Source organism: Dermochelys coriacea, chromosome 8 (genome assembly GCF_009764565.3).
Source record: "Dermochelys coriacea isolate rDerCor1 chromosome 8, rDerCor1.pri.v4, whole genome shotgun sequence".
Taxonomy (NCBI): Eukaryota; Metazoa; Chordata; order Testudines; family Dermochelyidae; genus Dermochelys; species Dermochelys coriacea.
In genome coordinates, this window is record NC_050075.1 from 5,019,786 (window position 1) to 5,035,445 (window position 15,660).

The 15,660-nt window shown below is 43.5% G+C and overlaps 1 protein-coding gene across 5 annotated transcripts in view; it reads right to left on the reverse strand.

Annotated features, from left to right (window-relative positions):
- Positions 1–623: 623 nt before the first annotated feature.
- Positions 624–15,660, reverse strand: part of GRIA1 (glutamate ionotropic receptor AMPA type subunit 1) — a 217,983-nt gene continuing 202,946 nt past the window's right edge. For 3 of the 5 annotated variants that reach the window (XM_043520205.1, XM_038413281.2, XM_038413279.2), the window contains 2 exons: positions 7,015–7,149; positions 624–5,082 (listed from right to left, as the gene is read on the reverse strand). In XM_043520205.1, the coding sequence (XP_043376140.1) occupies positions 4,894–5,082; positions 7,015–7,149 (324 nt within the window). In that variant the 3' untranslated portion in view covers positions 624–4,893. Of the gene's footprint in view, positions 5,083–7,014; positions 7,150–15,660 lie in introns of those variants that run through there. The other 2 variants (XR_005294422.2, XR_006283121.1) reach the window with 2 other exon arrangements.

The window sequence follows — 15,660 nt, forward strand, 5'->3', positions numbered from 1 at the left end:
TCCAAGGTATCCCTTGTCCAGCTGCCAAGACATCCAGCTTCTTCTACCTTGTTACTTCTATAGGGTAGGTCGGCTTTTTCCAGATGAGAATCTGTGGCATATTGAAAATTCAGAGGCACAGTAAAATAAATGGAATTTAATATCAAAATAAGTCACACAAATTACTGCAACTGAGAGTATTATTCATTTCTATATATAATTTAATGTAAGCCTTCAGTTTAGAATTCCCCAAAATCTGCCACTGAATTTTCAGAGACCAGGGGTTTGTGTGGCAGAATTCAGTTCAGCTTGCTGACAAGAAACAGATCCTCGGTTATAGAACCATAAAAACGATGGGCTGGAAGGGACCTCGAGAAATCATCAAGTCCAGTCCCTTATGCCTAGGCAGGACCACAGAAACCTAGACCATCCCTGACAAGTGTTGTCTAACCCTGTTCTTAAAAACCTCTAATGATGGGGATTCCACAACCTCCCTTGGAAACCTATTCCAGAGCTTAACTCCCCTCATAGTTAAAAAGTATTTCCTAATATCTAACCTAAATCTCCCATGTTGCAGATTAAGCCCATTACTTCTTGTTCTGCCTTCATTGGGCATGGAAAACAGTTGATCCCCATCTTCTTTATAACAACCCTGAACATAATTGGAGACTTTTATCAGGGTCCCCCTCTGTCTTCTTTTCTCAAGACTAAACGTTCTCAGTGTTTTTAACCTTTCCTCACTGGTCAAGTTTTCTAAACATTTTTAAAAAATATTTTGTGTTGCTCTCCTCTGGACTCTCTCCAATTTGTCCACATCTTTTCTGATCATTATTGGAGGATACTTTTACAGGGACATAGGCTTATTCTTCTTCCATTTCTTGCCCATCTCTAATTGCTGTACTGTGAGCCAAAATGGATTCTCTTTCGTTGTGCGGGAACACTGGCACGGCCACACTAGATCAGACCGAGGGTCCATCTAGCCCAGTATTTTGCCTCCAAGAATGGCTGGAGGAAGATGCTTCAGAGGCAGAGGCAAGGAAAATGTACAGTAGGCAGTTATGAAATAACCTGCCCACAGGAAAAGTCTCTTCCTAGCCCCCATCAGTTAGTGGTCATCTGATACACTGAAGTATGAGGGTTTATATGCTCTTTCAAATGTTGGTTGTCATCCCCCGCACCACTTTCAATCCTTACTAGTGTAACTGTCGCAGATCTCATTATCTGTGTAAATGTCTGAGCTGTTTGAATCCTGCTAACCTTTTTACCTCAACGATCTCTTGTTACAAGGAGTTCCATAGGCTAACTGCATGAAAAAGAATGGGAAAGATGTCAATTGTTCCAGCCTCTGAGATACAGTGACATCTCTAATAAAAGTCAAGATTGGGGAGGGTTTTTGGACCAGTGGTGGTTCTGATTTGACTTGGAGCTGACAATACCTCATTGATTGCAAAAGCAAACTAAAAATATCCTATTCCATTCCCAACCCCCCAAAAAACTCCAAACAAACAAGAAAGCCCTCAACATTCCCCACCCCCTCTCATCCACCAGAAATGATATTTTTGCCTTCACTCGTTGGGTAAATATTTGATAGATTCCCAATTTGAACCTGAAGCAGTTTATTTGGCTGCTGTTCACAAGTCAGGCACAGCAAAAATCAAGGAAATATAGTTTGATTCAGGTTGGATAAGACTGCCTCTGGGGTAACATCATTTTCATAACACACATCCAGCACTGGCACAAAATGGCATGGACAGCTATGAAAATGGACCGTGAAATCTCGGTACTTAAATTTCAGGCGATATTTTTCATTTCTTATGTAAATAAAATCAAAAAGCACCGTTTGCAAAAGAGAACACAAACCGAAAAATGTTTCTATGTTTGATCAAGCAAAATCCTTTGTAGTTCTACCACGAAAGACAGTTAAAACAAAGAGAGCTGTTAAATAAAAGATCCAGGTACCAAAGAGCAAAATTTAATGAAAGCTGAAACTGTTAAATATGGATTCCTGTTGAGAAAAATGTCAATGTCTTTAAGAGTTTTCCCATTATTCTAGTTTTAAGAAAAGTGTAGTAAAAATACATATTACAAGTTAACATTTTTTCCACGCTTTTGTCTCATTCCTTTTTTCACCCCTCCATTGATCAAAAGCATTCTAAGATTTAGTCTCCTGTCTTATTTTCACAGGCATTCAGTCCTATCACAGAAAGTTTGTTCCTACAGGGCCATCTAACTGGCTGTTTCAATTGTTGGACAGAGCTTCTTTGATTCCCTGCCACAAAGGCAGCGGGGTCTTTGAAGGTTGATGGGGCTTATTTCCAATTCCACAGAAAAGGGAATCTCTGCAGCCTGCTCTCAGTGCAATTTCAGATGGCGAAATAACTGGGTTATGAAAGGTCCTGGGACAAGAAAAGAATCAGGCAGCAGACTTTCCCAGAAGAGCTCTGGGACAGAAGCCGGAAAGCACCCTCGATGCCTGCTCCACTCCTGCACGTATACAGAACTGAAGTAAAAAAAAAAATAAAGAGGTGGATAAAATAATAATAATAAGTGCAGAGATGGTGACCTTGAAGAGTTATTCTGAGTGGCTGATGAAAGTGCTTGTCTGGATGAAAGATGGAGACTACAAGGCTTTCCACTGGCAGGGAGAGAACACACAAGGGCACAAGACATGCGGTGCCCTAGTTAGGGTCCTTGAGTTTTTGACTTGCTAGTCTCACGAGGGTGACTCTCGGAGGAGTAGAGTCAGGGACAATAGATGGGTAGCAAACAACTAAATGGTAAAGAATAGTTCAGAGCAGGTCAGTCGTTAAAGGTTGCTGACATACAGCACCACACCATGAATCATGCGCTAAAGAGAACTGGTTTTCAGCCAGTCATGCTTATGAAAAACCACTCAGGGAAATCTTCACCACTGACCTGCTCAAGTTATTTGATTGTCACTTTCTCATCAAACTCTCTCTTCTCTACCTGTCCTCCTCATGCCCCCCAGTTTCTCCACTTGCCACGTTGCAATCTCTGTTACTTTACACATAAAGCATCCCATGAGCCTCTGGTGGCAGCCCCTTGTCACTGTGCAGGGTTCTCACTGGCTTTTGGAAGAAGCTTCAAACTCTTAAAAAGTCTGAAGTGACTGTTCAGACACAAGTGGTGGAAGTGCGGGGAGAGGAATGGGGTAGGAAGGGTATCTCTTTGACAGATCTTCTATTTCTCTTGAAGGTCCCCTTTAAATGATTTGCTTTTGGGGAGGCCCTCCCAGTCCCCAAATGAAAAGCATTCTACTGTCCATGCTGGCAGCTTCATAAAATGAACATTTTGTAGCAAAAATAAAATTAAAAAAACACAATGGGGCAACATTGCCAGCAGCTGGACCCCTGCTGCATGTCCTTCACTGCGGATTTTGCCATTTCATTTCCAGTAGTAGCAGCACTGGGTTTTGGATCATAGACTTTTCTGCACCAAGCAGGGGAATCAACTGGCCACTTGTGAGTTCCATTTGCTTGCTGAGGACCAATAGGCCAGAATCCACTGCCATTAGCTTTGCCACCAATGGGACTGGGCCAAGTGGTGATTTCTGAAGCTGAATTCAACTGGGCCCAACTTCAAGGAAGCATCACAGAAGCTTGTAAAGCTCTTGAGGGATGTCCTCCTCATTTGTTTGATTACATGGCATCTTGGTTTTTCTCAGGAGGCTGGCTTGGCCAGTTAACCATGAAATGTCTCCTTTCATTCACAACTGGTCATAAAGGAATTTCACAGCCAAAAAGCAGGAATGTCCAGAGTGTAGCTCCACCATTTCTAGCTCCATTTTACTTGTTAGCAGGCTGTCTGGTTGCTTTGTAGATGGTTTACTCCAGGCTCAGGGTGGTTCTGCCATCAAAGAGAGCATGTACAGAAGCAAAGCAATGAAGAAATGGGTGACAATTGCCCATTAACCCCAGATAAGTTAGGTAGGGGGTTGGATGGATGTTATATTTGATTTATCTCTTCCCTATGCAGCAGTCTGCCATGATCTTAGTCCTCTGCTGACTTGTCCACTTAGCCTGCCACGTGTGGGGGTTTCCCCTCTGCAGGATCTGGTATGGATTCATACCCCAAGTTCAGAGCAGCTTTCCCTTGAGCCACCATTAATCATCTCGGGAATAGTTATGATATTGGCCTTCGGTTATGTCGGCTCTTTCACTGCCAGTTACAACTTTCAGCCATTGTCTCCATCCAGCCACTCCCTCCCCCTTTCTCCGCCAAAGTCAATTTCTGTTGCTGTTTCAATTATTTTCTTGTCTCTAAAGTCCTTTTTTTACATAGGGAGAATGGAGAGATCCCTCCACAGTACTATCAGTCTTGTTACAACAACGCCGCCCCCACAGTGCTGAAGCAAAGATGGCAGAATCGTGATGAATCACAGGGTTATATGCTGACACTCCCAGTGAGTTAGGTTTGCTTTTTATTTTATTTTCCTTTCATTGTTAGTAGCTCAGACATTATGGTTTGCATCCCACACTAAACCTGATTAAAGGATTGAGTGGGGAAGGGGGAGAAATGATGTCACCCTGACACCATGGGAATTGGTAAGAAAAAATATATATATTGCACACACAAAGACTTATTAACAACCAAGTTAAAACAAAATGGCACAGTCTTCCTCAGTGCTCCAGTAGGTCTGCATTCCAGGATGGTCCAGGAACCTGTTGAATCCCGTTACCCGTCTCCTTATCACAGTACAGACTGCTATTGTTCTCCTGCCTGTGGATCTACCAGCAAACAACAAACAAAATAGATTTGATTTCCTCAGGAAGATCCATCGAATTATCCCTTTTGTCATCATTGTTTTTCTTGCATTTGTTCGGTTTGGTTTTGGCACTGGAGGGGTGGGGCTGGCGAGACCCGGCTCTCACCCAGGGGATGCATCGTGGCCGATTATAATCCCGTAGCTCCCAGGGACATCCCAGTGCTGTGACTCATGCACGGAATCGCCTGCATGGATTTGGGGAAATCATGGCTGACCACCCGTCCATTTTCTCCACTGCTTCCTGCTGTAGCTGGCCTGGGAAGGGTTGCTGTCCTTATGGCTTCGTTAATTGATTGCTGTGGGATCAAACAAAAACCCTTTTTAGGCGGGACGGGGGGTCTCCCCCTGTCCTTAGAAATGTCTGAAAAGTTACAATATGAAATACTTTTCCTTCGTCTTTATCTTTCCTTCATTCGCTAACTCCAGCAAGTTTCAGAGTAGCAGCCGTGTTAGTCTGTATTCACAAAAAGAAAAGGAGAACTTGTGGCACCTTAGAGACTAACAAATTTATTTGAGCATAAGCTTTTGTGAGCTACAGCTCACTTCATCGGATGCTCAAATAAATTTGTTAGTCTCTAACTCCAGCAAGGCTCCTGTTTTTCTGCAGTTTTGTACTGCATCTATTTTACTTGCTTACACCTCTTCTAGGTTCCAAGTTAAATGATTCCATAACACCTTGAGATACAGGGCACATGTGTCATGTGCAGAAAGTACTCCACCTATAGACCGGGTAAGTTATTGACCATTTAAATACATGGTGATCTCTAAGGCCCTGATCTTGCAAACACTTGAGGCATTCTTATATGAATAAGTAAAGCATATGCCTAAGGCTTTGTTTACACTGGCAAAATGAGATGTGCTAGGAAACCTAACCTAATTTTCCCAGTCTATACAAAGTCTAAGGTTGTCTACACTTGGAAATTTACTGAAATAGCTATTCTGGAGCAGTTAGTTTGGAATAAGGTTCAGTATTAGATCCAGACATATTAGTGGCATATAAAACACAACTCCTATGTTTTCTTTACCTTTCCCCAACTCTCATTGGTTCGGGCTTATTTTAAATCTCAGTGGGGAAAGAGATATTACACATATTCGGTTGATTAAATGTGTAATCATCATTGGTGAAACGTTAACAATATTGAAATATAAAAATGTAAACTGAAGAAATGATCATGTATTCCGTTTTCAAATCCAGGTAAATTTTAGTGCTCATAGAAGTGAGACTCTCATAGGACTAGTCAGACGTAACCTAAATGCCATAGTGACAAATTCTGACTGGCTTCCATGCTCACTGGAGTGGTCAAGTGGAGGATATAGGGGACAGATTGTTTTCGAAGGGCACAATTAATGTCAAACTTTTACCCGTAAATGGTAATCCACCCCAATTCCCTTGCTTCTCATATGAATCAAGATGAATTCATTCCACAGGCACTCTCTGGTTATTAAACCTGCATACCCAGAAGTCTCTAAGTATAATCCTATCTGCTATCTGCTCTCTGCCATGGCACTCTGAAAGGATAACAGTACCATGTGGGGGGAAGGTCTAGTTTGTTAAAAACGGTGTCCCTAAGTCTCCAAATGTGCACATGCACTTTGAAAGATTTGGGTGCATATCACAGTATATTTTCTGCGAAAATGGTGTTCACGGAGTTAATGATACTTTGTTTTACCTGAGATTGTTGGATCTAGGAATTGGTCCAGCAATAAGATACAGCAAATGTTCTAAGCAGCAACCATTATTGCTTAAATATAAATAGCATTAGGACAGTAACACTTAATGGAATTACAGGGGCTGATCCACTACTGAATTACTCCATTTTTATCTTGATGCAACTCCATTCTTTCTTTTTGCATGTGTTTACAGCAGTGTGAAACTGAAGTAAATGCAGTAGTGCATTAGCCCAACAGACTGCAGCCTTGAAGAGCTAGTCTTTGTTTCCTTGAAGCTAGACTGTAAGGAATTGTGATACATTCCTATGGTCATTCGTGCCAGGGTTTTGCTTTGTATTTGAGATCTGCATTTGCACTACACAACGGTGTAGATCTGACTTGACTGTCAAATAACTCATGTATTCGTATTAGTTAGTTCCCTTCATTCATTCTCATTCTTTCCTTTCTAAACACATCAACTAGCGTATTCACATCATCATCCCTATAACATGGGTTTCCACCCCGGGTCTGGGCTGCATCCGGCTTAGGAGCCTGGGTGGTGTCAGAGAGAGGTAAAAGGCCTGAGAATGTGTTGCCACCTTCATCCGCTTTGTTTCACTTCTGGACTTATAACAAAACTCGACTAAGGCAACCAGCATGGCTAGTCCGAGCCCTCCGATCAGGATATAGAAAACCCCGGCTACGTTGCTGAGACTCAGAGCGCTTGTCTTGTCCTAGAAAGAAAGGAAAAGGGGACGGGACATGTGGGAGGGGGAACAGCCAAATGAATATGGGGTTGCTTTGTAAGAGGCACAGTACAATACAGTAACACTGGCATGTTCCCATCTCCCTCTTTAAACACAGGCACGACATTTCTAAGAGCATTTTCAGTTTTTGATTCAATTTCTTTTCAATCTAATGTTTCCCTCACACAAACGAATAAACATTTCTCCAGCAATACAGCTCTATGTAAAGGTTTGGGTTCTGCTTTTCAATCATCAAACTTAAACACTTATTTACCCCAAATCCCTAGTTTAAATTATTGGTTAAAAGAAAAAAAATCTCTGTGTTTGTGACATTTGCATGTCCCCAATTTTGCTCCTGAAATTACCCATTATCTTGGAAATGCTTGTTCCTTTAGTCCTAGATTGTATCCCCCGCACATTCTGTTGCTGAGCAACACGTCAAGATGCCTTTATTTTTGTAATTATTATTATTTCTCAGTACAATATTCAGGTGACACTGGAGATGAGTAGTCCTCAGATTTGAGTTTGATTTCTATTTCAAAGGCAATTATTGCATGTGTAACTGAGATGCGTGTCTAACTTAACTATTTGATTCTCCAGAAATAGGGCTATTGATTGCAATTACTCATATCTGATACTTGGATAATGATGTGACAGACACTGTCTAATTAATCCCCCTGGCAACCCTGGTTAGTAGGCAATATCATATTGCCTCATTTTACAGATGGGGAAACTGAGTCACAGAGTGCTGGATTCAGCCCTGGTGTTAGCAGGTGCAACCCCACTGAAGCAAACAGAATTGACTCAACTTGCACCGGGGCTGAATTTGGGCTGCAGAGGTTTACCCAGGCCACATAAGTCCCTAGCATTGAAGAATTTCTGAGTCCCCTGATCATTTATCTAGGCCACACTCCCTCCTTTGGTTAAAAGTTAAATAGACTTTCCTGCTAAGTGCTAATTGCTGTTCTGTGATATCAAATAGATACTTGTTCACTATTAAGGAATGCTGAGGGCAGGCCCAGTGGCATGGTATTTAGTGCTCCATTCTGCCATGTGGGAAGCCAGGGCTAGACTGATAGTGCTTGGTAGGTCAGGCATTCTGGGCTGAGTGTTCAGCCCCTGGGCAGGGAGAGCCATGTGTTGCTCATCAGTGATCCAGCCAGTTAAAGAGAAGGATTAATGAACTCTGGCACTAATTGCTGGGAGGAGCAGAGCTCTGCTCATATGCAGTCTCCATCAGCTGGGTGGTTTCATGATGCTGAACTGACATTGTGACAAACATGGATCCTGTGACACAAAGGATTTGTTTATTTCATAGACTATGCAGATTTTGGGAGGATTGGTTTGCTCGCATTCCTTGGGCAGGTCTTACTCTAAGCAGGCAGCAGCTACCAAATCCTTGAAAGGCCCCTTCAGCCAGCAGGGGAGGAATCTGTGGCCAGAAAGATACAAACAGGTATTTTCGGACAAGTGTTAAAATTACATGAGCATTAAAAAGGCTTCCAGGATTTAATAATTCGGTGGCCACACAGGACTTTCCAGTCATCCACTGTCTGACTCAGAGGGGTTTTAGGTAGGCACCACAACCCCCTTGCAGGTGAATAAGTGTTTATTAACTAAGGGCACCTTAGAAAGTCCCCCTAATTCTTGGAACAGGTGGCGATTCTTGGGTCAAAAATATTTTTAGAAGAAAACCAGCCTTTTATTTCAATATGAACATTTTTCATGAGAACTTTTGTTCCTTGTGAAATATTCTGTTTTATTTGACAGACCAGAATAAAAATTTCAGGAAAAAAATAACTTTTTTTGTTTTTGTTTTTAAATTATTCACAGGAAATACTTACCAGGTACTGACCAGCTCTACTCTGCGGGGCAGTTCAGTAAACAGGATCCCTTTTTCTAATGTCCTCTTAGAGCATTACAGGGCTCCCTTTGGAACATGCACTACAGCACATACTGTGGGGCACCGACGTAACTTCTCACACCGGATTCCTTCAGCCAGAAGGCGGAAGTGCTACTCTGTTAGAGTAACAGCTGCCAACTGTGCATATAATCTGGGTGGATGGAAAAGTCTTTAACTTTGATTTCTTTTCCCTCTCAATTAACCCAGGTCTCAAGAGCCTTGAAAGCAGGATTGTCACTGTGCAGTGTACTTTGCGGCCACAAAGTATTGAGATCTACCCTAGGTGTTTAAGAATGAAGTCTACTTGCTCCAGAAGCTCATCACAGGGCATGTTGCTTCCATCTCTTGCATAGCCTTTGCCATGTCAGTCAGATTATTATCTAGCCCATTCTTTCAAGCATGCTTTCTCTAACTGAAGTTAATTTGCAGGTCCCCTCTTAGCTTTTTGGGCGTGCAACATCTCCTCCTCTTCCCGGAACCTCTGTCTCTGCAGCTGCCACATCAGCAGTAATCATTTTGTGGTCTGTCTTTACATGTTTTCTCCCATTCTTGACTGTGTTTTGTTGCAATATGTTTTCTCTGAAGATTATTTGGAATCAAATTTAAGAGCCACTTGAAGTCTTCAAGGTGGTTTGAGCAGATATTTGACAAGGCAGACCAGTAGCTACCAAGAAACAGGGTTAGGCCTGTCATATAACACACCTCTCTAAAGGCATATTCTAAAGGGATTTCACCTGCCAGACAGAGAGACTGAGAAGACCTAAGTGGGTTCCTCAACTTTTTGCTCTCCTTGTCATTCTGGGCTGCCATGTCTTGCCACAGTATCCTCCCATTTCCTTTCCGTCTTAGTTGTTGGATTCACATGGGAAGTGTCGTTCCATTAGCTTTAATGGGAGTGGGATCTGGCAGATAGGCAATCATGCTCCTATTTATAGATTTTTCTGTCTGACTTATGCTAGCTAAGAATCTTTTGGTCTGGTCTAGTCCTGATGGCATAGAATCATAGAATATCAGGGTTGGAAGGGACCTCAGGAGGTCATCTAGTCCAACCCCCTGCTCAAAGCAGGACCAATCCCCAACTAAATCATCCCAGCCAGGGCTTTGTCAAGCCTGACCTGAAAAACTTCTAAGGAAGGAGATTCCACCACCTCCCTAGGTAACACATTCTAGTGTTTCACCACCCTCCTAGTGAAAAAGTTTTTCCTAATATCCAACCTAAACCTCCCCCACTGCAACTTGAGACCATTACTCCTTGTTCTGTCATCTGCTACCACTGAGAACAGTCTAGATCCATCCTCTTTGGAACCACCTTTCAGGTAGTTGAAAGCAGCTATCAAATCCCCCCTCATTCTTCTCTTCCGAAGACTAAATAATCCCAGTTCCCTCAGCCTCACCTCATAAATCATGTATTCCAGTCGCCTAATCATTTTTGTTGCTCTCCACTGGACATTTTCCAATTTTTCCACATCCTTCTTGTAGTGTGGGGCCCAAAACTGGACACAGTACTCCAGATGAGGCCTCACCAATGTCAAAATAGAGGGGAACGATCACGTCCCTCGATCTGCTAGCAATGCCCCTACTTATACAGCCCAAAATGCCATCGGCCTTCTTGGCAACAACAGGTTTCAGAGTAGCAGCCGTGTTAATCTGTATTCGTAAAAAAGAAAAGGAGTACTTGTGGCACCTTAGAGACTACCAAATTTATTTGAGCATAAGCTTTCGTGAGCTACAGTTCACTTCATTGGATCCGATGAAGTGAGCTGTAGCTCACGAAAGCTTATGCTCAAATAAATTTGGTAGTCTCTAATGTGCCACAAGTACTCCTTTTCTTTCTTGGCAACAATGGCACACTGTTGACTCATATCCAGCTTCTCATCCACTGTAACCCCTAGGTCCTTTTCTGCAGAACTGCTGCCTAGCCATTCGGTCCTTAGTCTGTAGCGGTGGATGGGTTTCTTAAAAAAAAAAAAAAAGGAGTACTTGTGGCACCTTAGAGACTAACAAATTTATTTGAGCATAAGCTTTCGTGAGCTACAGCTCACTTCATCGGATGCATTCAGTGGAAAATACAGTGGGGAGATTTATATATACAGAGAACATGAAACAATGGGTGTTACCATACACCCTGTAAGGAGAGGGATCACTTAAGATGAGCTATTACCAGCAGGAGAGCCGGGGGAGGGGGAGGGAACCTTTTGTGGTGATAATCAAGGTGGGCCATTTCCAGCAGTTGACAAGAACGTCTGAGGAACGGGGGGGGGGGGGGGGGGGGGGGGGGGGGGGGGGGGAAAAAAAATGGGGAAGTAGTTTTACTTTGTGTAATGACCCATCCACTCCCAGTCTCTATTCAAGCCTAAGTTAATTGTATCCAGTTTGCAAATTAATTCCAATTCAGCAGTCTCTCGTTGGAGTCTGTTTTTGAAGTTTTTTTTGTTGTAGGATAACTACTCTCAGGTCTGTAATTGTGTGACCGGAGAGACTGAAGTGTTCTCCAACTGGTTTTTAAATGTTATAATTCTTGACGTCTGATTTGTGTTCATTTATTCTTTTACGTAGAGACTGTCCAGTTTGACCAATGTACATGGCAGAGGGGCATTGCTGGCACATGATGGCATATATCACATTGGTAGACTATCAGAAGCTCGTTCACCTGCACATCTACCAATGTGATATATTCTCCTGCTGGTAATAGCTCATCTTAAGTGATCCCTCTCCTTACAGTGTGTATGGTAATACGCATTGTTTCATGTTCTCTGTGTATATAAATCTCCCCACTGTATTTTCCACTGCATCCGATGAAGTGAGCTGTAGCTCACGAAAGCTTATGCTCAAATAAATTTGTTAGTCTCTAAGGTGCCACAAATCCTCTTTTTCTTTTTGTGAATACAGACTAACACGGCTGCTACTCTGAAACATGGGATTCTTCCGTTCTAAGTGCAGGACTCTGCACTTGTCCTTGTTGAACCTCATCAGATTTCTTTTGGCCCAATCCCCTAATTTACCTAGTTCCTCTGTATCCTATCCCTACCCTCCAGCGTATCTACCTCGCCTCCCAGTTTAGTGTCATCTGCAAACCTGCTGAGGGTGCAATCCACACCATCCTCCAGATCATTTATGAAGATATTGAACAAAACCGGCCCAGGGACTGACCCTTGGGGCATTCCACTTGATACCGGCTGCCAACTAGACATGGAGCCACTGATCACTACCCATTGAGCCCGAAAATCTAGCCAACATTATACTGCCAGGCTCCAAGCAGGGCAGCCAAAGATGGCAGATCCACCACAGCACCTTTGCTTTTCAAATCTCTCACAGTGTGTTTCTGTTCCAGCTACTAGTTTTTTCTCTTGAGTCATTTTACCCCTGAAAATTGAGTGAACTGAAAGTCGTCACTCCTTCCTCGTCCCTGACAGCCAGAGAAGTCCAGTGACTGCACCTCTTCAGCTGGGGAGAGCAGCTGCAAAGCCCAGGGGTATCTGCCTAAATTTCACTACTGCCACCGTAGTAACATAGTCCCAAAACAACGGCACTAAGAATCCAAGGGAAAAGTCTGGCTGCAGCTGAGCCATGAGGAACACTGAAATCACACGGTGTGTGCTTATCTCAAAGCCTCTTGTTGGGATCCCAGGTTAGAACTGAAATTGCTCCACTGGTGGCTGTCAGCTTCTTTTCTTTTACTCCTTTTCTTCCCTCCGCAGGCAGGATTCAGTTTCTAATCAGCAAGCAGTTATCTACCATGTGGCCATTGTCTTGCAGATGCAATTCCTTCCCAGTGGATAAGAAGTACCCGGCTCACTAAAGGGCTGTGAGGGCTAGGAAACAATGCCTGCCATGCAATGGCTTTATCTGCTGTTTCAAAGCAGGATCCTCACTTAATAACACTACTACCAACACAAAGAAATGTACCCATCCTGCACTAACTGCCAGCGAGAAACCAGCCCCCTCGCTGACCCTCCAGTCCTCGCCATTTGGGCTTTGTGACACCACTCCAGAGCAGATGCTCTCCCAAGGAGTTTGCCCATCATGCAGCCAGCTTGTTAGTGGGAGTGTAAATGTCACAGCTTGTCTCCTGCAGAGGCTGAGAGTTACGGTGGGGGGAAGATTGGCAGGTGAAAAGAGAAAGAAAAGCCCGCTGTTCAGAAAGCGCGGCATCATCGCCATGGCAACCAGGCACCTTCCAGTCTGTTCCTTTCAACCAGTGCCACTCGTCGTTATTTATTCTGCTCTCCTGAAAGCCTTTCGGGTGCAAGTTCCTTGGCTTCCCAGCGGGGCGCTCCCCTCCCTTCACCTGCACAGCCAGAGCCCGTTCAGAGCAAACGGTGACCTTAGAGACTAGCATGGCTGCTCATCCGATGAAGGGAGCTGTAGCTCACGAAAGCTTATGCTCAAATAAATTTGTTAGTCTCTAAGGTGACCTTACGGCAAGTAGTCCGGGCCCTCGCAGCCCACTGAGAATGTGAACTGGTTCTTCGAGCAAGATGGCTGCATTAGCCACCAGGCTTCCCAGGACCCAGCAGAAGCCTGCGACATTTACACCAAACACCAGTCTGCCTTCTCCCAGGAGACCTTTTAAAGCCCAGCATTGAACCATTTAGTTCTCTAGCTGTCGGCCTTGAGCATCATTGCATCCGCTGAAGTGAGCTGTAGCTCACGAAAGCTTATGCTCAAATAAATTTGTTAGTCTCTAAGGTGCCACAAGTCCTCCTTTTCTTATTGTGGGACCGCGACGGGAGGATTTGTACACGACAGGCAATGGACACAATTATGTGAAAAAAAGGAAACCAAGAAAAGGTTTCCTGAGGTGAAAGGCCACCATCGGCTTGAGATCCAGCCAATTTAAAAAAAAAAAGTGGTTTCAGCAGCTACCCCTGCCCAAGTCCCCCTATCTGGTTTGAAAGTTTTGCAATCACAGGCCCAAACCTGTACCTGTATGTGTGTGGGCAAACCCCTGCGAGCCTCACTGTCTTTGATGGAGTTCCCCGCGGGTGCAGGGAGCTGTCCATATGGGGGTAACTGCAAGATGGATCTGCATTGGCCTGCTTTGAAAATTGCTCCTGTCTTTTCTGCTGCCTTGCGGAACACCTGCCTGAACAGCAGGGCAATCTGATTGATTACATGGGAAAACAGTGAAACTAACTTTTTCACACAGTGCTCTCAAAGGCACAAAGTAACTCAGCTCTAACCTCTGTCACTTACATAAACCCTAGAGGATAGCTGGAACAGCAGTAGGTAAAAGTTTTCACAGAGAGTTGTGTTTTTTAAACTGATTGCCTCTTCCAAATGTTTTTTTTCAAGGTAATATGTTGTTCCTTTGGTTACAAAAGACAGACAGGGACTTTGGGAAGTCAAAGTTTATCTGGAAGAGAACTTCCCCAAGTCCAGGGGCTGTTCTGATTTGGCCCTTCATAGGGGTCTGGGTCTGCTGCAATGTTGGGTGTAGGGAGGTAGTTGCCAAGTTTAGAAATGAGATATAGAGGCATCACCTACAGACATAGAATCATGGGACTGGAAGGGCCCTTGAGAGGTCATCTGTATGATGACTAATGTAGCCAATCATGTAACATCTTCTGAAACCAGTTTCCATAAGCCAGAGAAATTTTTGCTATTTAAAAATGCTCTGAAGGCACCAAAGATTTTACATATTCCAAGTTCTCCCTGACTACTAACTAGCATTGGGCACAATCCCAAGATTCTGTTTACAGTGACCTGCAGCATTATTCTTTAGTACTAACACCCTTTAGAAACAAAAACCTAACTGCAAACCAAGTTCAGGTAAAAACATGTGGAGACCTGGGATGGTCTTGCCATGTGCCAGGGTATATGGGGAACGGCCTCTGATCCCGTCTGATTTACTCTGAATCCTGGCATCTTAAACACATATGTTCCCTATCATGCATGTTCCACAGCCCTCTCTCCAGCAAGGTCAGTTCGATGCACAAGCAGTATCACATGGTGCTCAACTCAGTCTGGCCTATTCTCTTCCTCTAGCAGTAGGAGTGGGAACCTGCCCCTCTACCACCTTGGGCTCTGTGTGTGTTTGAGGATCTCATAAATCCTAACTCCCAGGCTGTCCTTTCAGTGTAGCCAATCAATGACTATAACATGAAGAACACCAAGTATGTAGATATGAGTGTCATAGCTAAAGGTGTGCTATAATTCCTGTAGCTAGGTATGCATTTCATAACAGTCTGACGAGATAAACCAGAGAAGAGCAAGCAAGCAATCCCACAATCCATTAGGGGGCTGATATTCTTTGGGATCTGTTATTTAAGAAGTAGGTTTCATCATTGCTGTTGTTGTTTGCCAGTGTGGCACTTTAGGAGATGGGGACTGGGGGCATATCAAAGGGCTGTATTCACAAGAGGAATGGCTGCACAAAGCATTCAGCACACATGAGCTATGGACTTGTTCAGTTCTTCTATAAAGAGGAGGGCAGGTGTGTTGATTTTAATACTGATTAAATGCATTAATTATTAATTATTATTATTTATTGTTAATGCTGGAGACATTATGCTTGGGACTCAAAAAGGAGCAGAAGAAATGGCCCCTTCCCATAGTAGTTTATAATATTTACTTTAATCCTTCTCTGATGATTC